General features: G+C 46.3%; 1 protein-coding gene across 2 annotated transcripts in view; it reads left to right on the top strand.

Moving 5' to 3' along the window:
- Positions 1–726: 726 nt before the first annotated feature.
- Positions 727–16,453, top strand: part of Phf12 (PHD finger protein 12) — a 50,857-nt gene continuing 35,130 nt past the window's right edge. For both annotated transcript variants that reach the window (XM_052755841.1, XM_052755842.1), the window contains exons 1-2: positions 727–840; positions 1,481–1,662. In XM_052755841.1, coding sequence (XP_052611801.1) covers positions 775–840; positions 1,481–1,662 — 248 coding nt within the window. In that variant the 5' untranslated portion in view covers positions 727–774. The remainder of the gene's footprint in view (positions 841–1,480; positions 1,663–16,453) is intronic.

Below are 16,453 nucleotides of genomic sequence, written 5' to 3'. Positions count from 1 at the left end.
TTCCTGCGGCTGCGCCATGACCCCTACGCGCTTTCCCAGGCGCCTGAGCGAGGCCTCAGGTCCCGCCCTTTTGACTCAGTACGCTGGCGCACGGCAGGAAGGCGGTGCTTCTGGGCTCCAGACGAATGCCAGCGCGGCTGCGCGCAGGGGGGTACCCCATCACCGCGGCTGCGCGGGAGCCAGGCCGCCGGCTGTCACTGCGGTTGCGCGCGGCGAGCGGCGATCCCGGGGCGCCTGCGCGGGTGGCTTTGCGGGCGCTCGCGGTAAGTTTGCGCCAAGTGCGCGGCAGCCGGGACGCAGACGGCGGCAGCGGCGAGAGGCGGAGCCCGGGGACCACCCCCCCATCATCCTCCCCCGAGTCACCTCACGTCTCACAACCTCACCTAACCTCTCACCCCCCCCTCCGGTCCCCCAATCCCGGGATGGCAGCGCCCTCCAGCCTTCCCGGCCGGACCAGCGGTCGCCAGCGCCAGCTTTAGCCTGTGGGCCTAGGCCCCGCCGAGGCCTGACCCCCCCAAGCCGGGACCCACTGTGCAGCCAGCCGCCGGGCCGGGGCTGAGGGGTTGCTCCCCTCTCACGGCCCTTGGGGAGGACGCTGCCGTCCCAGGGACTGGGGGCCGGGGGGTGGGGGGGAGCCAGGGCGAGGAAGTCGGAACCTGTGTTGGGAAGAGAGAAGGGGGTCGGGGGTCAGGAGTGCCCCCTTCCCCCGCCTCCCCCCTCCCCCCGGGGCTGGGGGGGCCGGAGCAGAGAGCGCCCAGCCCAGGAGGTGGATGAATGTGGGAGAAAATGGAGACCAAGACGATCGTATACGACTTGGACACGTCGGGGGGGCTGATGGAGGTAAGAGTGGCCCTCATCCCCTTCCCCCAGTGCTGGGAGGGAACCTCCGCCCCACAAAGCCGGCCCTAAGCTCGAAGCGCCAGAGGGCCGGGGAAGGGGGGGGTTCTTCCTCATCCAGTCTCTCCCTCCCATCTTTGCAATTTGGGGGACTGAGCCTGAGCTTCCGAGGATGTTTGCAGCAGTTTCACCTACCCGCCGCCCTCGATTTGCTCCTCCTGAGGCTTCAGCCCACTCCATTTCATTGCACCGGCAGGCCTCCCCACCCCCTTCTTGTCGGCCCCTTTGTGCTTCCCCCTGCACGTCCGGGTACCAAGCTTCGGGCCTCTCCGGAGCCGGGCTTTGGAGTCCCCCACTGTCCATACAAGGAAGTGGCGAGAAGGGAACCGCGCACCCTCTCCCCATCCCCCTACCCTGATCCTCCCCATTTGGAAGGAGCTTTTCTCGTTGTTGTGCTGCAGGAACGCAGTTAGGGTGGGCTCCCCCTGGTTCCGGGGACCGAGAGGTTCTGGAAGCAGCCTGGATGGGAGGAAGAAGGACAAAAGGGGGGAGAGGGGTGGGTGACGGAGAAGCCGCGCCTCGGGGACTACGGGCCGCCCGGGAACTCCGAATGTGCACACATGCCGTTTGTATGTGTGTGCAGCAAATCCAAGCTCTGCTGGCTCCCCCCAAGACGGACGAGACAGAAAAGCGGAGTCGGAAGCCGGAGAAAGAGTCCCGGAGAAGCGGCAGGGCCACCAACCACGACAGCTGCGATAGCTGCAAGGAAGGTGGGGATCTCTTGTGCTGCGATCACTGCCCTGCCGCCTTCCACCTCCAGTGCTGGTAAGGGCTGGGGACCCCTTTGGAGCCCGGTTGGCAGACCCTACTCGGCACATTCCTTCACCAGGCCTGCAGAAATAACGGGCGCTTGCAGCCGCTAGCTGACTGCAGCCGCTGGGGCGATCGCCTCTGCGATCCCGGCTTTTGCCGGAATCCGGACGATTTGCTGGAAGGAGCAGCGGCGTGACCCCGGGATAGGGGTTGGGAGGAGTGAGGTGAGCCCCATCTGAGATTGGAAGTAGATAGGGTGCTGGGACTGATGGGGCCGAGTGCGGCCGGCAGCGGCGGCGGGGGAGGAAGGGGAGGAGCTCCAGGTCCAGTGCCGCTTGGCGGCCGCGCGCTCCCGCCGCCCTCAGGGCTCCTGCCTGCCTGAGCTCTCCTTGGGGTTGGTGCGCGGAGCCCTCGGCCACCCAGTTCGCCCTGGTCCAGACCCAGGCGAGCGGATACTTGCGCCGATGTAGGAAATCATGGAAGGTGTCTCTCGAGTCCACTTCTCTGCCTTTCTGTTTACAATATGGCGACCTGCCTTTAAATTATATTTTTATTCTCAGCGCCATTTTGGCTGCATATATGATTTGCAAACGTCTCTGGGAGAACGGTGGGGGTAGCCCTTGAGCCTTTTTTTGCAGCAGCTCCTCGAGGGCCAGGGCTAGGATCTCGCTGGCTTGATCCCTTTCTCTGCAGCTTGCCCCCTGTTGCCACTCCAGAGCAGCCTCCCTCCTCCCTCTTCCCTCCTCCCTCCCTGCTCTGCTGCCTCTTAGGAAATCGGGCCGAGTTAGACAATTAAAATTGCCCTTGGGCGCCGATTTCTCTTCCCTGCTCTGGATCAACGAGCCCTTCGCCGCAAAATTCTTTGCTGCTGGGGCAGGATTGTATTTGGTGGCTCCGGAAAGGCAGTTTTAAGGAGCTGAGAGCTGGAAAGCTGTTCGTTCTCTCACCCCAACTGAATGGGGGGAGGGGAGGGGTTGATCGCCGGGTGCTTGATCCTTCTCATCGCAGAACAATCCGGCAAAAAAGATAGTTTACACTATCTTCCGCCAGGAGACCACCTTTCTGCCCTGCACAAAAATCCCACATCTGCACTCGAACCCAAATAGCCTCTTGTTCTGCTCAGCAACAGTTGACTGAGGCTAGTGTCTGGGAGGAAAGGGCTCCTGGGGTCCCGTAGGGCTGTTCTGTTTGTTCCCACTTAGATTGGGAGGGAGGGGGTCCTGGTTTTTTGTTTTCTCTTGATTTGGTTTTTGTTTTTTTCTTTTTGTGCTGCTCTTTTTAGCTGGTGTTGCCCATTTTAAAGCCTCTTGTTTTATAAAAAAATGTTTAAGGGCTCTCTCCCCAGTTCCATCCACAGTCCATCTCTTGATTTGTGGAATAATGCCTGCTGTATTTGTACTAATTGCAGGTTTTATTAGACAGATGACTGATACTGGGCCAGTTAAGACTGTGGTCAGGAGTTGTGTGGGACATTCCCATTACTAATTCCAAGACACTTTTGCCTAGGAGGGCACCCCATCTTGGCTTGTAATGTTCCAGGGACAAAAATTATTATCCTGGAGGAAGCTTTGCTACTGGCCTTTAAATTTTTATTATGAAGTGAGTAATGCCAGCAGTAAGGGCCTGTGGGTTTTGTTTTTAGCCTTTACTTCCTTTCAAATGTAATCCACCTGCAGAAAATATCTCTGATCCAGTTTCTCTTGCTAGTCTTTTGTTTGGGGTGTGGGTTAAGTTAGCCTCACTCTAGCCCAGCTTGGCCTTGAACTCAGTCATCCTCCAAAGTGTACATCATCATGCCTGCCTCTCCCTTGCTGTTCTTGAGCACAGGAGAAGTTTGTACCTGAGTCTGTGTTGCTTATGGTTTTCATTGTACTTATTTGATATATTACTAAGCTGTGTTTTAAATTTCTTCTCTTCCTTCCTTTTTCTATGATTTTTTGAGACAGTCTGGCTGTGTAGCCCTGTTTGTTTTGGCTTGCCTTGGTACTTGTTATATAGCCCAGGGTGACTTCCAACCTATGCCCATCATCCTGCCTCACTCTCCCAAATACTGGGATTACAGGTGTGCACCACCATGTCCAGCTGTATTTTCTTAAATTATTATTTAAAGTTTGGGCTAATATTTATTGCCCCTAGGGTGAAGTGGGTGTTAACTAAGATTGGTGATTCCTTATTAAGAATCTGAAGCATCTTAATAGCATTTGCTTCACAATCATGAGGAACAGAATTCAGATCCCAGCACCCACACACAGCAAACTGGGGGGTCTTGCATATGCCATTAGCTCCAGCTTTGGGTGTATGTGGGGGGGCGGTGGGCAGAGACAAGGGATTACTGGCGCTTAACTGGCTTCTAGCTTTGCTGGGAGCCAGGTTGGTCCAGGTCATAGCTTAGCTGAGAAAACACCTAGAATTCTCAAAGAAATAGGCAGATACTAATGGAGGACACCCAGTGCCCTCTGGCCTTTCTGCTTAGGAGTATGCACTTGGACACATGTACCTTCACTCATATACACATTAGTTTTAGTTTTTTAAAAATTACATTTATTGCCAGAATGTGGTGGCACAAACAAGCCTTTAGTCCCAGCACTTGGGAGGCAGAGGCAGGTGGATCTCTGTTAGCTCAAGGCTTGCCTGGTTCCAGAACAGCCAGGGCTGTTACACAGAGAAACCCTGTCTCAAATTAAATAAATAAATAAATAAACCTGTTTATTTTGGGGTGCTGTGGAGCACGGGTGGAAGTCGGGGGACAGCTCCCAGGAGTCAGTTCTCTCCACTGTTGTGGTTCCTAGGGATTGGACTCAGGGTGTCAGGTCGCCATGTTTGGCAGCAAGTACCTTTACCTCCTGAGACATCTTGCTGGCTCCTAAAATAAATAACCTTTAATTTAAAAAAAAAAATTGAGACATGGAAAAAGTATGCTATCTTTTTGCCTAAGGTTGGGCTTTTAAACTCTTAAAAGCTGAACTCTGAATCTTTTAATAGATGAGTATAAATCTTGTCAAGTTTTAACTACAGTTTCTGCTTTAGCTAGAAGGAGAAAGGAGGAGGGACTTTAGTTGTTGATGAGACTCAGGCTTGCTCAGGCTATGCATTTCATTGATTACTTCCTCCCTTTCTTTCTGAGACCGTGAATGAGAACTGGTAATCAGAGGTTTGAAAATGGTAGTGAATGAGGTAGGATTTGTTTCACATCTTTAGTGCTCCCTTGGAAGGTGTCACTACTGGATGAATGTACCATTGACTTATCTGAGTTACTCTCTAAATCACAAAACATTCTAAGTATGAGTGAAGGAGGAGGAAGCCATCTTGTAAATAGAATGACCTGGGTGCTTTCACTTCCTAAGTGAGGGTTTCCCCACTTTTTTGTGTTTTAAGCCACATTCTCCAACGAAATTGAAGTACTAATTCAGCCAGAGTTGTGAGGTCAAGCAGTTAATGCCTGAGATTTTGATTCCTGAGTGTGTTTTCAATAGTTTTCCTGTTCCTGCTTATTTGTGTGGGGGTGAGGTTTGCTATAACTGTATTTTCTCCTGTTTTCCCTTTGAACTGGCCGAGACTGTTTTACTTAGATAAGCATAGCAATGATAGTGCCCCTTATGTACAGAGTGTATGAGAATGAGGTTGGAATTTTATTAATGCTCTGGATCATAATGTCAGTGCTGCTGCTTTCTTCATTGAAAGCTCTGAGACAATTAGGCAAGGGTTTGCTTGCCTTTAATCCCAGCATTCTAAAGGATGAGGCTAGAGTATTGAGAAGTCCAAGCCTGCCTGGGCTATGTAGAAAGATCCTGTCTAAAGAAAACAAACAGAAAAAAAAAGAAAAGCTTTGTGAGACAAGTCCTTTGTGTGGCTGTTTTAATCAGTATATATTAAAATGTCCCAGAAGTGCTTCCTTTTGGTAGGATGGTACTGGGGGTTGAACCTAGCTAGGGCCTGGTAACTCTCCTGCCACAGTTTCCCATGTAGCCAAGATTGTAAACCGGAAATACCAAGCCTAGACAGAAGTGATACCTAGGCAAACCTTATCTCTTGGGCTTAAGACACAGCACTAAAGTACAGATTTTTCTGAGATCAGTCACCTCACCGGACGGAGGAAAGGACTGGTCACAACTTCTTTTGTGCTGCCTTTCTATCAGGGATTCATACACTGTGCGAAGTCATTCCAGTTACATTTTTCTGGGTTTTCTGTGATGATCCTCTGGGTTAGGAAATGTTCTGTGCTTGGTATTAATAACCTCGGAGTAATAGTAGGAGTTACTATACCTGCCCCTGGAAAACTAGGTTTTCAAGTGTCCCCTGGTGATCCTGACCTTCTTGTCATAGTCGTGTGTAAGTTGAGCCTTCTGAAAATCTGATCTACATAGACAGATCCCTAAAAATCTGTTAAAAAGTGGATAGCTGGGCTGGAGAGATGGCTCAGCAGATAAAAGCACTGGCTGCTTTTCCAGAGGACCCAAGTTCAAGTCAGGCACCCACAGGGTGGCTCACAACCATCTGTAACTCTGCTTCCAGGTGATCTGATGCCCTCTTCTGGCTTCTGTGGATACCAGGCACACAAGTAGACATATGTGTAGACAAAACACCCATACACATAAAATGATTTTTAATTTATTTTATTATTATTATTTTAAAAACAGGGTTTCTCTGTGTGGCCCTGGGCCCTGCCTGTCCTGGAACTCACTCTAGATTGGGTTGACCTCTAACTCAGAGATCCACCACCTCTGCCTTTCGGGTGCTGGGATCAAAGGTATGCGCCACTGCCACCACCCAGCTTAATTTTAATCTTAAAGAAAAGTAGGCTGATGGTGGAATCGTCTTTCTGAGTTGGATTATTGTCACTGATAGAGTGACTGCCACAGAGCAGCAGGAATGAGGAGGCTACTGCAGAGTGGGTGGTTTCCTCTTAAAACAGTTCATGGAATTCTGCTCCGAACCGACAGGACTGAAATGGTCTGATTGAGAAGTGCATCCACTTCAGTAGATCTCAGCGTGGTCCCTTCCCGTCAGACAGATTTCTGTAGCATTTGCCTCCGCGTGTTATATTTGGAATTGTTGGCTGGCTTTCCTCTTTCTGGTGTTGGCAGCAAGATCCAAAATGAGGTTTTCGAAGAATAAGAGTGAAAAGGTCTCTGCGCAGGCAAAACTAAGCTCAGCTTGGAGTTTTGCATGTTTAATTTCCAGTGAGTCATAACAAAGGTTTCACACATACAATGGCATCTACAAGTTTTGTGCCTTGAAAAATCTTTCCCTCTAAACTTTTAAGAATTTTCTGATTATATTGTGTTTGGTTCATTGGACTAATAGGTAGGTAACCAGTGAATTAAAATATGTAGGTTTAGCTGGCTGGTGGTGGTGCACACCTTTAATCCCAGCGCTTGGGAGGCATAGGCAGGCGGATCTCTGTGAGTTTGAGGCCAACCTGGTCTACATATCGAGATCCAGGACAGGCACCAAAACTACACAGAGAGACCCTGTCTCCAAACAAACAACAACAACAAAAAAAATGTAGTTTGTTTTTTTTTTTAATCTCATGAATTTGCTTTCTAAGTACTTAGAGATCTGGTCCTGAGGAACTGCAGGTGATAGTGTCTTGGATTCCTTTCCCTCACTCTATTCCATGAACTAATATCATCCCACAATAAACAAACCTAAGTTGGTTTTATGCTTATTTTATTTACTTACTTACTTTGTCTTTACTGTGATGAATTGGGATCTAGATGTGTTTATAACAGTCCACTTCAAAAAGGAGTGTTCAACTTGAGCTCAGATTCATAATGCATGCTTTTTGATTTAATGTGGGGCTTGGCTGTTAGTCTTAGATGCGTGGTCAGTACAGAGATAAAGGATACTCATTGTTTAAAAATACTAGACTAGGGGCTGGAGAGATGGCTCAGTGCTAAGAGCACTGGCTGCTCTTCCAGTGGACCTTGGTTTGATTCTGAGCACCCATATGGCAGCTCACAACTGTCTGTAACTCCAGTTCCAGGGGGCCTGACACCCATGGGAAAACACCAATGCACATTTAAAAAAAAAAAAACTAGAATAGGCTAGGGGGAAGGGGAGATAGCAGTTAAAACATTTGCTGTGCTAGCAAGATCGCTGAAGTTTGACCCCCAAACCCATATAAATTTGCCAGATGTGTATGGCAGGCTACCTGTAAGTCCATCCTAGGAAAGCCAGACATGAGATCCCTTGAAAGCTGGCTAGCAAGACTAGTCATATTGGTGAGCTCTGGATTTAATGGAAAACCCTGCCTCAAAGAATAAGGTGGAAGAGGAATCAAGGCAAATTCCCAACATCAACCTCCAGTTTCCACATGCACACTCATCTGCACATAGATAGAAACTTTGAATAAGGCAAAGGCAGGAAAATTATCACAAGTTTAAGGCTAGCCTAATCTTACATAATGAGTTCTAGACCAGCATGGGATACATAGTGAGACCCTGTCCCAAAGGAGTTAGGGGTAGGGTAAAGATTAAGAACACTGGCTCTTCTTCCATAGGACCTGGGTTCAATCCCCAGCACCCTCATAGCATCTCACATCAGTATGTAACTCCAGAGACTACAGTACCCTTTTCTGGCCTTTGGCATCAAGCATGCACATGGTACCCAAACACACATGCTGTCTAACCCCAAACACATTAAAAATTTGTTTTGTTTTGTTTTTTGAGACAGGGTTTCTCTGTAGTTTTGGTGCCTGTCCTAGATCTCGCTCTGTAGGCCAGGCTGGCTTTGAACTGACAGAGATCTACCTGGCTCTGCCTCCCGAGTGCTGGGATTAAAGGCGTGCGCCACCACTGCCTGGCTCTCTTACATATTCTTGTATGTTGTCATGTGACTGAACTGTTTTTAGTTCTAATAGCATGCACCACCACCACCCGGCTAATTTTTTTTTTTTAATTAAAGACAAATGAGGTATAATTTTGGTGTATTTGTGGCCCAAATGGTTTGAGTTTAAAAAGGACATAGATATATTAAAAGTAGGAAAGAAGGTAAGTTTTCTGTGAAATGATAGGTTTTGTTGTTTTTCTGGTGCTGGGATCCATCTAAGGACCTTTCACATGCTGGTCAAGTACTTTATCACCTAACTATATCCCCAGCCCAGGTGGTTAGTTTTGTTTTGTTTTTGCCTTTGTCCGTTTTCTTTTTTCTTTTTCTTTTCTTTTCTTTTTTTTTTTTTAAGACGGGGTTTCTCTGTAGCTTTGAAGCCTGTCCTGGAACTCACTCTGTAGGCCAGGCTGGCCTCAAACTCAAAGAGATCCGCCTGTTTCTGCCTCCCGAGTGCTGGGATTGAAAGCATGCACCACCACCGCCTAGCTGCCTTTTTCAAAAAAAAATGTTTTGGCATTATTGGGGATCAAACCCAAGACCTTACATTCTACTACTGAGCTACATCCCAGTTGTTTATTGTTGTTATTATTATTTATTGGATTATAAGAGATTCAGATACAAGTCCCTAGTCAGATGTATGGTTTGCAGATGTTCTCTCATTCTGTTGGATGTCTTTTCACTTCCCTTATCTCTTTTCTTCTTTTGGGGTGTGTGTGTGTGTGTGTGTGTGTGTGTGTGTGTGTGTGTGTGTGTGTGTGTGTGTGTGTATGTGTGTGTTTTCAAATACCCTAGTGCCAAAGGAGGTCAGAGAGGATGTTGGGTCCTCTGGAGCTGGAGTTAGAATGTTAAAATATATATATACAGGCCAAAAACACCCGGGGTGGGCTGCACACACTATTGACTTTTGCACTTGAGCCAGAGGCAAGTTTTGCCGTCTCTCTGAGTTTTGCCCTGGAAAGACTTTGTCATTCCCGTGGCTGAGGCACTGGGGTCCTTGACATGGCTGTGCCTGTGTCAACAGCACACAGTCATTCGGAACTTCACTTGCTCTCCACATTTGAGTTCTGTCCCTGTAAACCACATGTGAGGCAGAGAACCAGTTCTTTTTGAGACAGGGTTACTCTGTGTAGCCCTGGCTGTCCTGGAACTCACTCTGTAGACCAAGCTGGCCTTGAACTTAGAAATTGGCCTGCCTTTGCCTCCTGAGTGCTGGGATTAATAGCGTGCACCACCACACCCAGCTCAGAGAACCAATTTGTACTGGTTGTCTTCTGACCTCCATGTACATCCCACGCAAATATATATACACACACAATAAATAAATGTGTTTGTATATTTTGTTTTTTAAGTAATACATCTCAGTGAAGAGAACTTTACTTACTATGTGGTTTGATTTAATACTGTTTCAACATTTCTGGATGACTCTCCTAGCAAAAAAATCTAAGGCTAGGAGTTACACTAGAAGAAATAATTGGAGCTATAGCTCATTTGGTAGACTGCTTGCCTGGCTAGCATCCAGGAAGCCTTGCATTCAGTCCCCAGCACTATATGCACTACATAAAGCAGGCGTGGTTTGTACACACCTGTGATTCCAGTGCTCAACAGGAAGATGAGGGGTTGAGGCCAGCCTTAGATACATGAAACTCTAAAAAAAAGAAGTGAGTAAAGGCGTTTGCTGCCCAGCTTGATGACCTGAGTGTGACCCCAGGAGCTGCATGTCGAAAGAAGAGAACCAACTCCTGCAAGCTTTGCTTTGACATTCACAACCAGGAAATGGCATGTGTTTATTCCCTACCCTCCCACCCATAAATTAAAAAAGCATAAAAACGTGATAAAGAAAAACAACAAAAACCCACTGCCCGCTTTTAGGCAGAATATATGAGTACTTCTCTTGAAGTTTAAGTTTAAAAATGTTTTCTGCCTCCTGAGTGCTGGTATTAAAAGTGTGTGACACCACGCCCGGCTGCCTTGTTTTTGTTTTTGTTTTTGTGTATGGGTGTTTTAACAGCATGCATGTCCATGCCACGTGTGTGTGGTACCCATGGAGGCCAGAAGAAGGTATTGGATCCCTTGGGACTGTTAGTTACAGACCATCATGAGCTGCCCATGTAGCTGTTTGGAGTTGAACCCAGGTCCTCTTTAAGATTTATTATTATTTTATAGCCGGGCGGTGGTGGCGCACGCCTTTAATCCCAGCACTCGGGAGGCAGAGGCAGGCGGATCTCTGTGAGTTCGAGGCCAGCCTGGTCTACAGCGCAAGATCCAGGAAAGGCGCAAAGCTACACAGAGAAACCCTGTCTCGAAAAACCAAAAAAAAAAAAAAAAAGATTTATTATTATTTTATAATTCATGTATATGTGTGTGTCTATATGAGTGTATATCAGGTACTGTATGGAGGCCAAAAGAGGGCATCAAATTTCCTGCAACTGGAGTTATAGGTGATTGTGAGCACCCAATTGGGTTGCTGGAATGGGTGTCGGGAACTAAACTATAATCTTCTGGAAAAGTAGTAGGTATGCTTAACCACTGAGTCATCTCTCCAGTTCCCAAAAGGGAAGGGTTTTGTTTGGTTTTATGTATGCATGGCTGTTTTTCCTGCAAGTGTGTCTATGTACCTTGTGTGTGATACTCACGGAGGCCAGGGTGTCCTGTAGTTACAGAGTGGTAAACTACCATGTAGGTGCTAGGAATTGAACTCTCAAGTCTTTTGGAAGAGCAGTCCGTGTCCTCAACCACTGAGCCATCTCTCCAACTCCAGGTATAAAGTTTTTAATTGCCTTAGTTTGATTGGTAAAAGCTTGGAGTGGAAATAGCTCCATGTCAATCAGTTTTAAGCTTTTTGAACTGGTTAACCAGATCTGTCTTTTGTGCCCTGCTGCACACTTACTTGTCTGTACATATTTTTATGTAAACTTGGGTAGTAATAACTAGGGCCTGGTGTGGTATTGATTCCTTGTAATCTCAGCACTTGGGAGGCAGAGGCAGGAGGATCCGGTCAGGTTCACCTTGTCTGTGTGAGACCTTGTCTTAAAAAAGATAAAAGATAAACAAAAGGATAGTAAATAAGGAATCAGAATGTAGAGAATATTTGCCTCGAGGTTTATGTAGCTCATAGAATCAAGACAGTTTTTTCTACTTTGACATGCAGGTATCATTTTGAAAGAATGAGTTATATCTTTTTCTTTTGCAAGTGACAAAATAGAAAACAGAGGGCAATAAATGTGTGCTTTTGGTTATGGGTAAGAGTGGTAATCCATCTCTGAACTTGTTTTTACTCTCTAGTGCGCACGCATACACTTCCTTGGGTGTGTGGTTAAATGGGCCATCAGTGGGACATTCTCCTTAGGCTTCTAGTGGCTCTTATAATTAGGAAAGCTTCTTTTTTTTAATATTTTCATTATTATTTATTTATGTGTACATGTGTATATATCTGTATATGTGCGTGTACCTGAGATTAGGGCCATCCTCTGGAGCTAGAGTTACAAGCAGTTGTAAGCTGCCTGATGTGGGTGCTAGGAATTGAACTCAAGTCCTCTGCAAGAACAATACATGATCTTAACCAGTGGCTATCTCTCCATCCCCCAGTATAAGCTTCTCTTTTTTTTTTTTTTTAAAGATTTATTTATTTATTATGTACACAGCATGTATGACTGCAGGCCAGAAGAGGGCACCAGATCTCATTGCAGATGGTTGCGAGCCACCATGTGGTTGCTGGGAATTGAACTCAGGACCTCTGGAAGAGCAGTCAGTGCTCTTAACCTCTGAGCCATCTCTCCAGCCCAGTATAAGCTTCTTAAAACCAGTATTTGGTTTTTGTTTTATTTTGTTTAAATAGGGGTGGGGTGGGTACTTTCACCACCTGCGTGGAAGTCAGGATACAGCTTGTGGGAGTCAGATCTTTGTGTCTACCATGTAGGTCCCAGGGATCAAACTCAGGTCATCAGGCTTCATGGCCAGAGCCTTTTGCCTACTGAGCCACTTCTCCAGCCCCAGTAGTCTTGCTTTAAGGTGCCGGAATTCCAAATCAATAGATTGGAAGACAGATTAAAATCAATAATTTCTCCTATCTCATTCCTCTACTCCCCCCACCCCCAGCACTGGATTCCTCCTTTGACTTAAAGGCCTCCCTCAGGGAGTACAACATGATCAGCTGCATTGGCGTTCACATAGGTGACACTTATAAGAGTACCTCTACATAACGCTAGCCTTCCTGGGGACACCGGACAGGAGTACAGCTGTCCCCTTGCCAGTTTCCTGAAAGAGGAGGACATTGTATTCAGTACAAGTCCTAGACCACATTTTAGAAAGGCACTGTGGTGGTGCTGTTTGTCACCATGCCCAGGACACATGCACAGGTCACTTGTTGACTGCTTTTCCCTTGACTTGCAAGCAGTTAAGGAGAATAAGATGGTGACTGTTTTTCCTGCCTGTGATTTCAGGCTATCAGAATCCTCATCCTCTGAAGCTGAAGGTTATTTCTAAATCTAGGTCTAAGCAAGTGAAAACAAAGATGAGGTTTTAGCATATCTCTATGGTAGATGAAGTTGAATGAGAGAGAAGTTATTGATTTTAATCCATCAGTAAGAAGGAACCAAATTCACTGCTACATAGAACAGTTGTTACATTCACAATAAGTAAATTATAGTACATCTTACAGACTGATGCAATTTCCCAAGTAATGAAAAAACTTCATCCACTCCTTCCGAGTTCGCCTTCCATTTGCTCTTGCACTGAATGAACATTCACTAAAGGACTTGAAAGCCACTGGCTTTTCCTCCTGCTCTTCCCACATGATTACAAGTGAGAGGCGTGCAAAATAAACACTGGCTAGGGAACAGCGATGCTACATGGGTTATTCTATGGGGATGATACTTTAGTTAATACAAAATGTGGCTACTCCTTTCCTCCAGTAATAACATTTGCTTTCCTGTATGTTAATCACTCTGGTATTTAATTTTTCCTTCCTTTTTTTCTGAAAAATTATATAAATATGGGATATCTCCCAAAAATGCTTCCTGGTTTTGACAGGACAAAACACCAGTGGAGTGCCAGTAAGTTGGGGAGTGCCAGAACCTAACACTGGTCTTTCCCTGTCTGCTCTGTGTGAGGTGCCTTCTGAAACCAGCATGAATGAACAAGAGAGGACTCTCCATGGGTTTGATTTTTAACACAGCCTGAAAGACCTCACTTCCAATTCCAGGCCAGGGAGGGAACCTCTCAAAATTACTAACAAGCTTGAGTTCCAGGTAAAACCCTACTTGTAGCAACACCAGCACACCTGAATTGGAGGTTTTCACTCCGTTCTGACCCACACAAAGATGTTGGATATTATTTTTCTCCTGTCTTCTTTGTGCAGAGCAAAGAAGCTAGTAAAACACAGAGAACTTGGGATGAGGCCCTGCATTATAAAATCAGGTGACAAGGACCTATCCGCTCTTGCTTTTTTTTCCACTAACATGGGCTTTTTTTTTTTTTTTCCTTTTTTCCAGACAGGGTTTCTCTGTGTAGCCTTGACTGTCCTGGAACCCACTCTGTACCCCAGGCTGACTTTGAACTCACAGAGAATCCACCTGCCTCTGCCTCCTGAGTGCTGGGATTAAAGGTGTACGCCCCCACCGCCTGGCTTGCCATGTTTTTTGAAAGTATCCTCTTAAATGATTTTAGGGAGAATTCTGTCACTGACTTAAGCTGTTTGATACTTGCTTTGTTCTGTCATTTGTGATGACTTAATCCTTCTTGTGGTCCTCCCGTTTTGCCTAGTATAGCTATCCTTTACCTAGCGAATAAACGGACCTGGCTAATTCTGTTAATATCGGATGTCTTTGTAGGCTGTGGGGTTTTTAGTGTTGAAATAAGGTGTGTGTTAGCAAAGTGAGCACAGTTAAGATAAATGACTCATATCCAGGCTTGTGTGCTTGTTGCATTACTTCACTTTGTGTGTGCACAGATATCCCAAAGTGGGCCAAAGGGAAAAATCATGGTTCTCTGAGAAGTGTGTTCAACTTCTAAATAGGTCGGTCACTAGAGGTGTAACTGCAGGGTCTGGAAGCCCGAGTCACCACTTAGCTGTGACATCAAACCACAAGAGCACAGCCTGACAGTGTATCCAGATCACTTCAGTCCTAAAGGATGGGGAGCTTTGAGGTTTATGAGTAGAATTGGGGTGGGGTGGGGAACAAACCTGTTGCTGTAGGGCCCAATTAATTGTCTTCCTCCTCTGTCAGAGGGTAGCAAGTGAGGCAGAAGTCTCTTTAATTTTTTTTTTTTTTTTTTTCGAGACAGGGTTTCTCTGAGTAGTTTTGGTGCCTGTCCTGGATCTCGCTCTGTAGACCAGGCTGTCCTCAAACTCACAGAGAGTTCGCCTAGGTCTGTCCCCCAAATGCTGAAATTAAAGGTGTGCGCCACCACCACCCAGCGTCTCTTTAATATTAAGTAAAAACTTGCTGCCTAATAAGTTCAAATTTTTTTTAAAGATTTATTTATTTATTATGTATACAGTGTTCTGTTTGTATGAATGTCTGCACACCAGAAGAGGGCACCAGATCTCATTATAGATGGTTGTGAGCCACCATGTGGTTGCTGGGAATTGAACTCAGGACCTCTGGAAGAGCAGTCAGTGCTCTTAACCTCTGAGCCATCTCTCCAGCACCCCAATTTTCTTTTTCTATTACAGTGTATGTGTGTGTGTGTACTCGTGCACACACAAGCCAAAGCAGGAGGATTGGGGACAGCCTGGGCTATATATATAGTGAGACCTTGTCTCAAAAAAAGAAAGAAACCAGAAAAATATATTGTTAGTATTTTTAGCTTTCTAGGCCTTTATAGAGTTTTATATCCAATATTAATAACTGGCCCAGATTACTCAGTTGTTTCTATGAGTATGGTCTGGCTGTTGCCTTTTCCTTGGTCATTCTCTAAAATTTGGTGACAGAAGCTAGGTGTGATGGCTCACATCTGAAATCTCAGCATTTCATACGTTCAAGGCCAACCTGGGCTACAGTGAGACTGTCTCAAACCAAACAACAATTTTGACATCAGAACAGTACTTGGTTTTAGTTTTTCCATATCTCTGATACTCTTATGAAATATACAATTGTTCTTCCTTACATTAAAATATTCTCCTGGAGTATTAGAAAGTTACTGTTGCCAGGTGAAGTGGCGCACTCCTTTAATCCCAGCACTTGGGAGGCAGAGTCAGGCGGATCTCTGTGAGTTCCAGGACAGCCAGGGCTACAAAGAGAAACCCTGTCTTGAAAAACCAAAAAAAGAAGAAGAAAGAAAATTACTGTTGAGGCCAGCATGTTGACCCTTTCCCAAAGTTACGTAGGCCGTAGCATCTACCAGGAGGTGAGAGAGTAAAGTCAACCATCTATTACAAAAAATTTTGACAACAGCCAGGTGATAGATGAGGCATGTGGCACTGGGCCTATCTTGTAGCAGAGGTGGCAGAGGCAAACACTGGCAGAACTCTAGTACTCTCCCTGCCTCCTCCCTTCCCTGCACTAACTTGCCATGCTTTTCTCCAGGTGCCCTTTGCTGAGAAGATGCCACAAGCCAGTTCTACATGGAAGGCAATAAAAGTTGGGGCACAGTCAGCTAGTTTGAAAGCATTGTGTGCCTGTGGAAGTGACGCAGATAGCTAAGTTTCTCAATGGGGCATTTGTAGTTGTCTGGCACTTGGTTGGTTTCCTTGTTAACACTGCCACTGAGGCTTTGCAGGAAAAACCCATAGTCCTTGTACTTTTATGTACTTTGTGGCCTTAGCTGTGTTTGAGTGAGTGGTTAGGCTAGTAAAGAATTCACTCAGGCACCCCAAGACATTTCCCTCTCAGTATCCTTCAATGTGGCCGTTTTCTTTGCCTTTGAGAGCTAGGCCATACCTAAAGATAACAGCTAGTGTCCACACAGGTGTCCAGGAGAAGCTTGCTGGTTTTGCTGACACTTAAATTTCATTCCCTTAAAGTATTACATT

This window comes from Peromyscus californicus, unplaced genomic scaffold (assembly GCF_007827085.1).
Source record: "Peromyscus californicus insignis strain IS unplaced genomic scaffold, ASM782708v3 Scaffold_3__1_contigs__length_106647218, whole genome shotgun sequence".
Lineage (NCBI taxonomy): Eukaryota > Metazoa > Chordata > Mammalia > Rodentia > Cricetidae > Peromyscus > Peromyscus californicus.
This window is presented reverse-complemented; position numbering and strand designations above follow the sequence as displayed.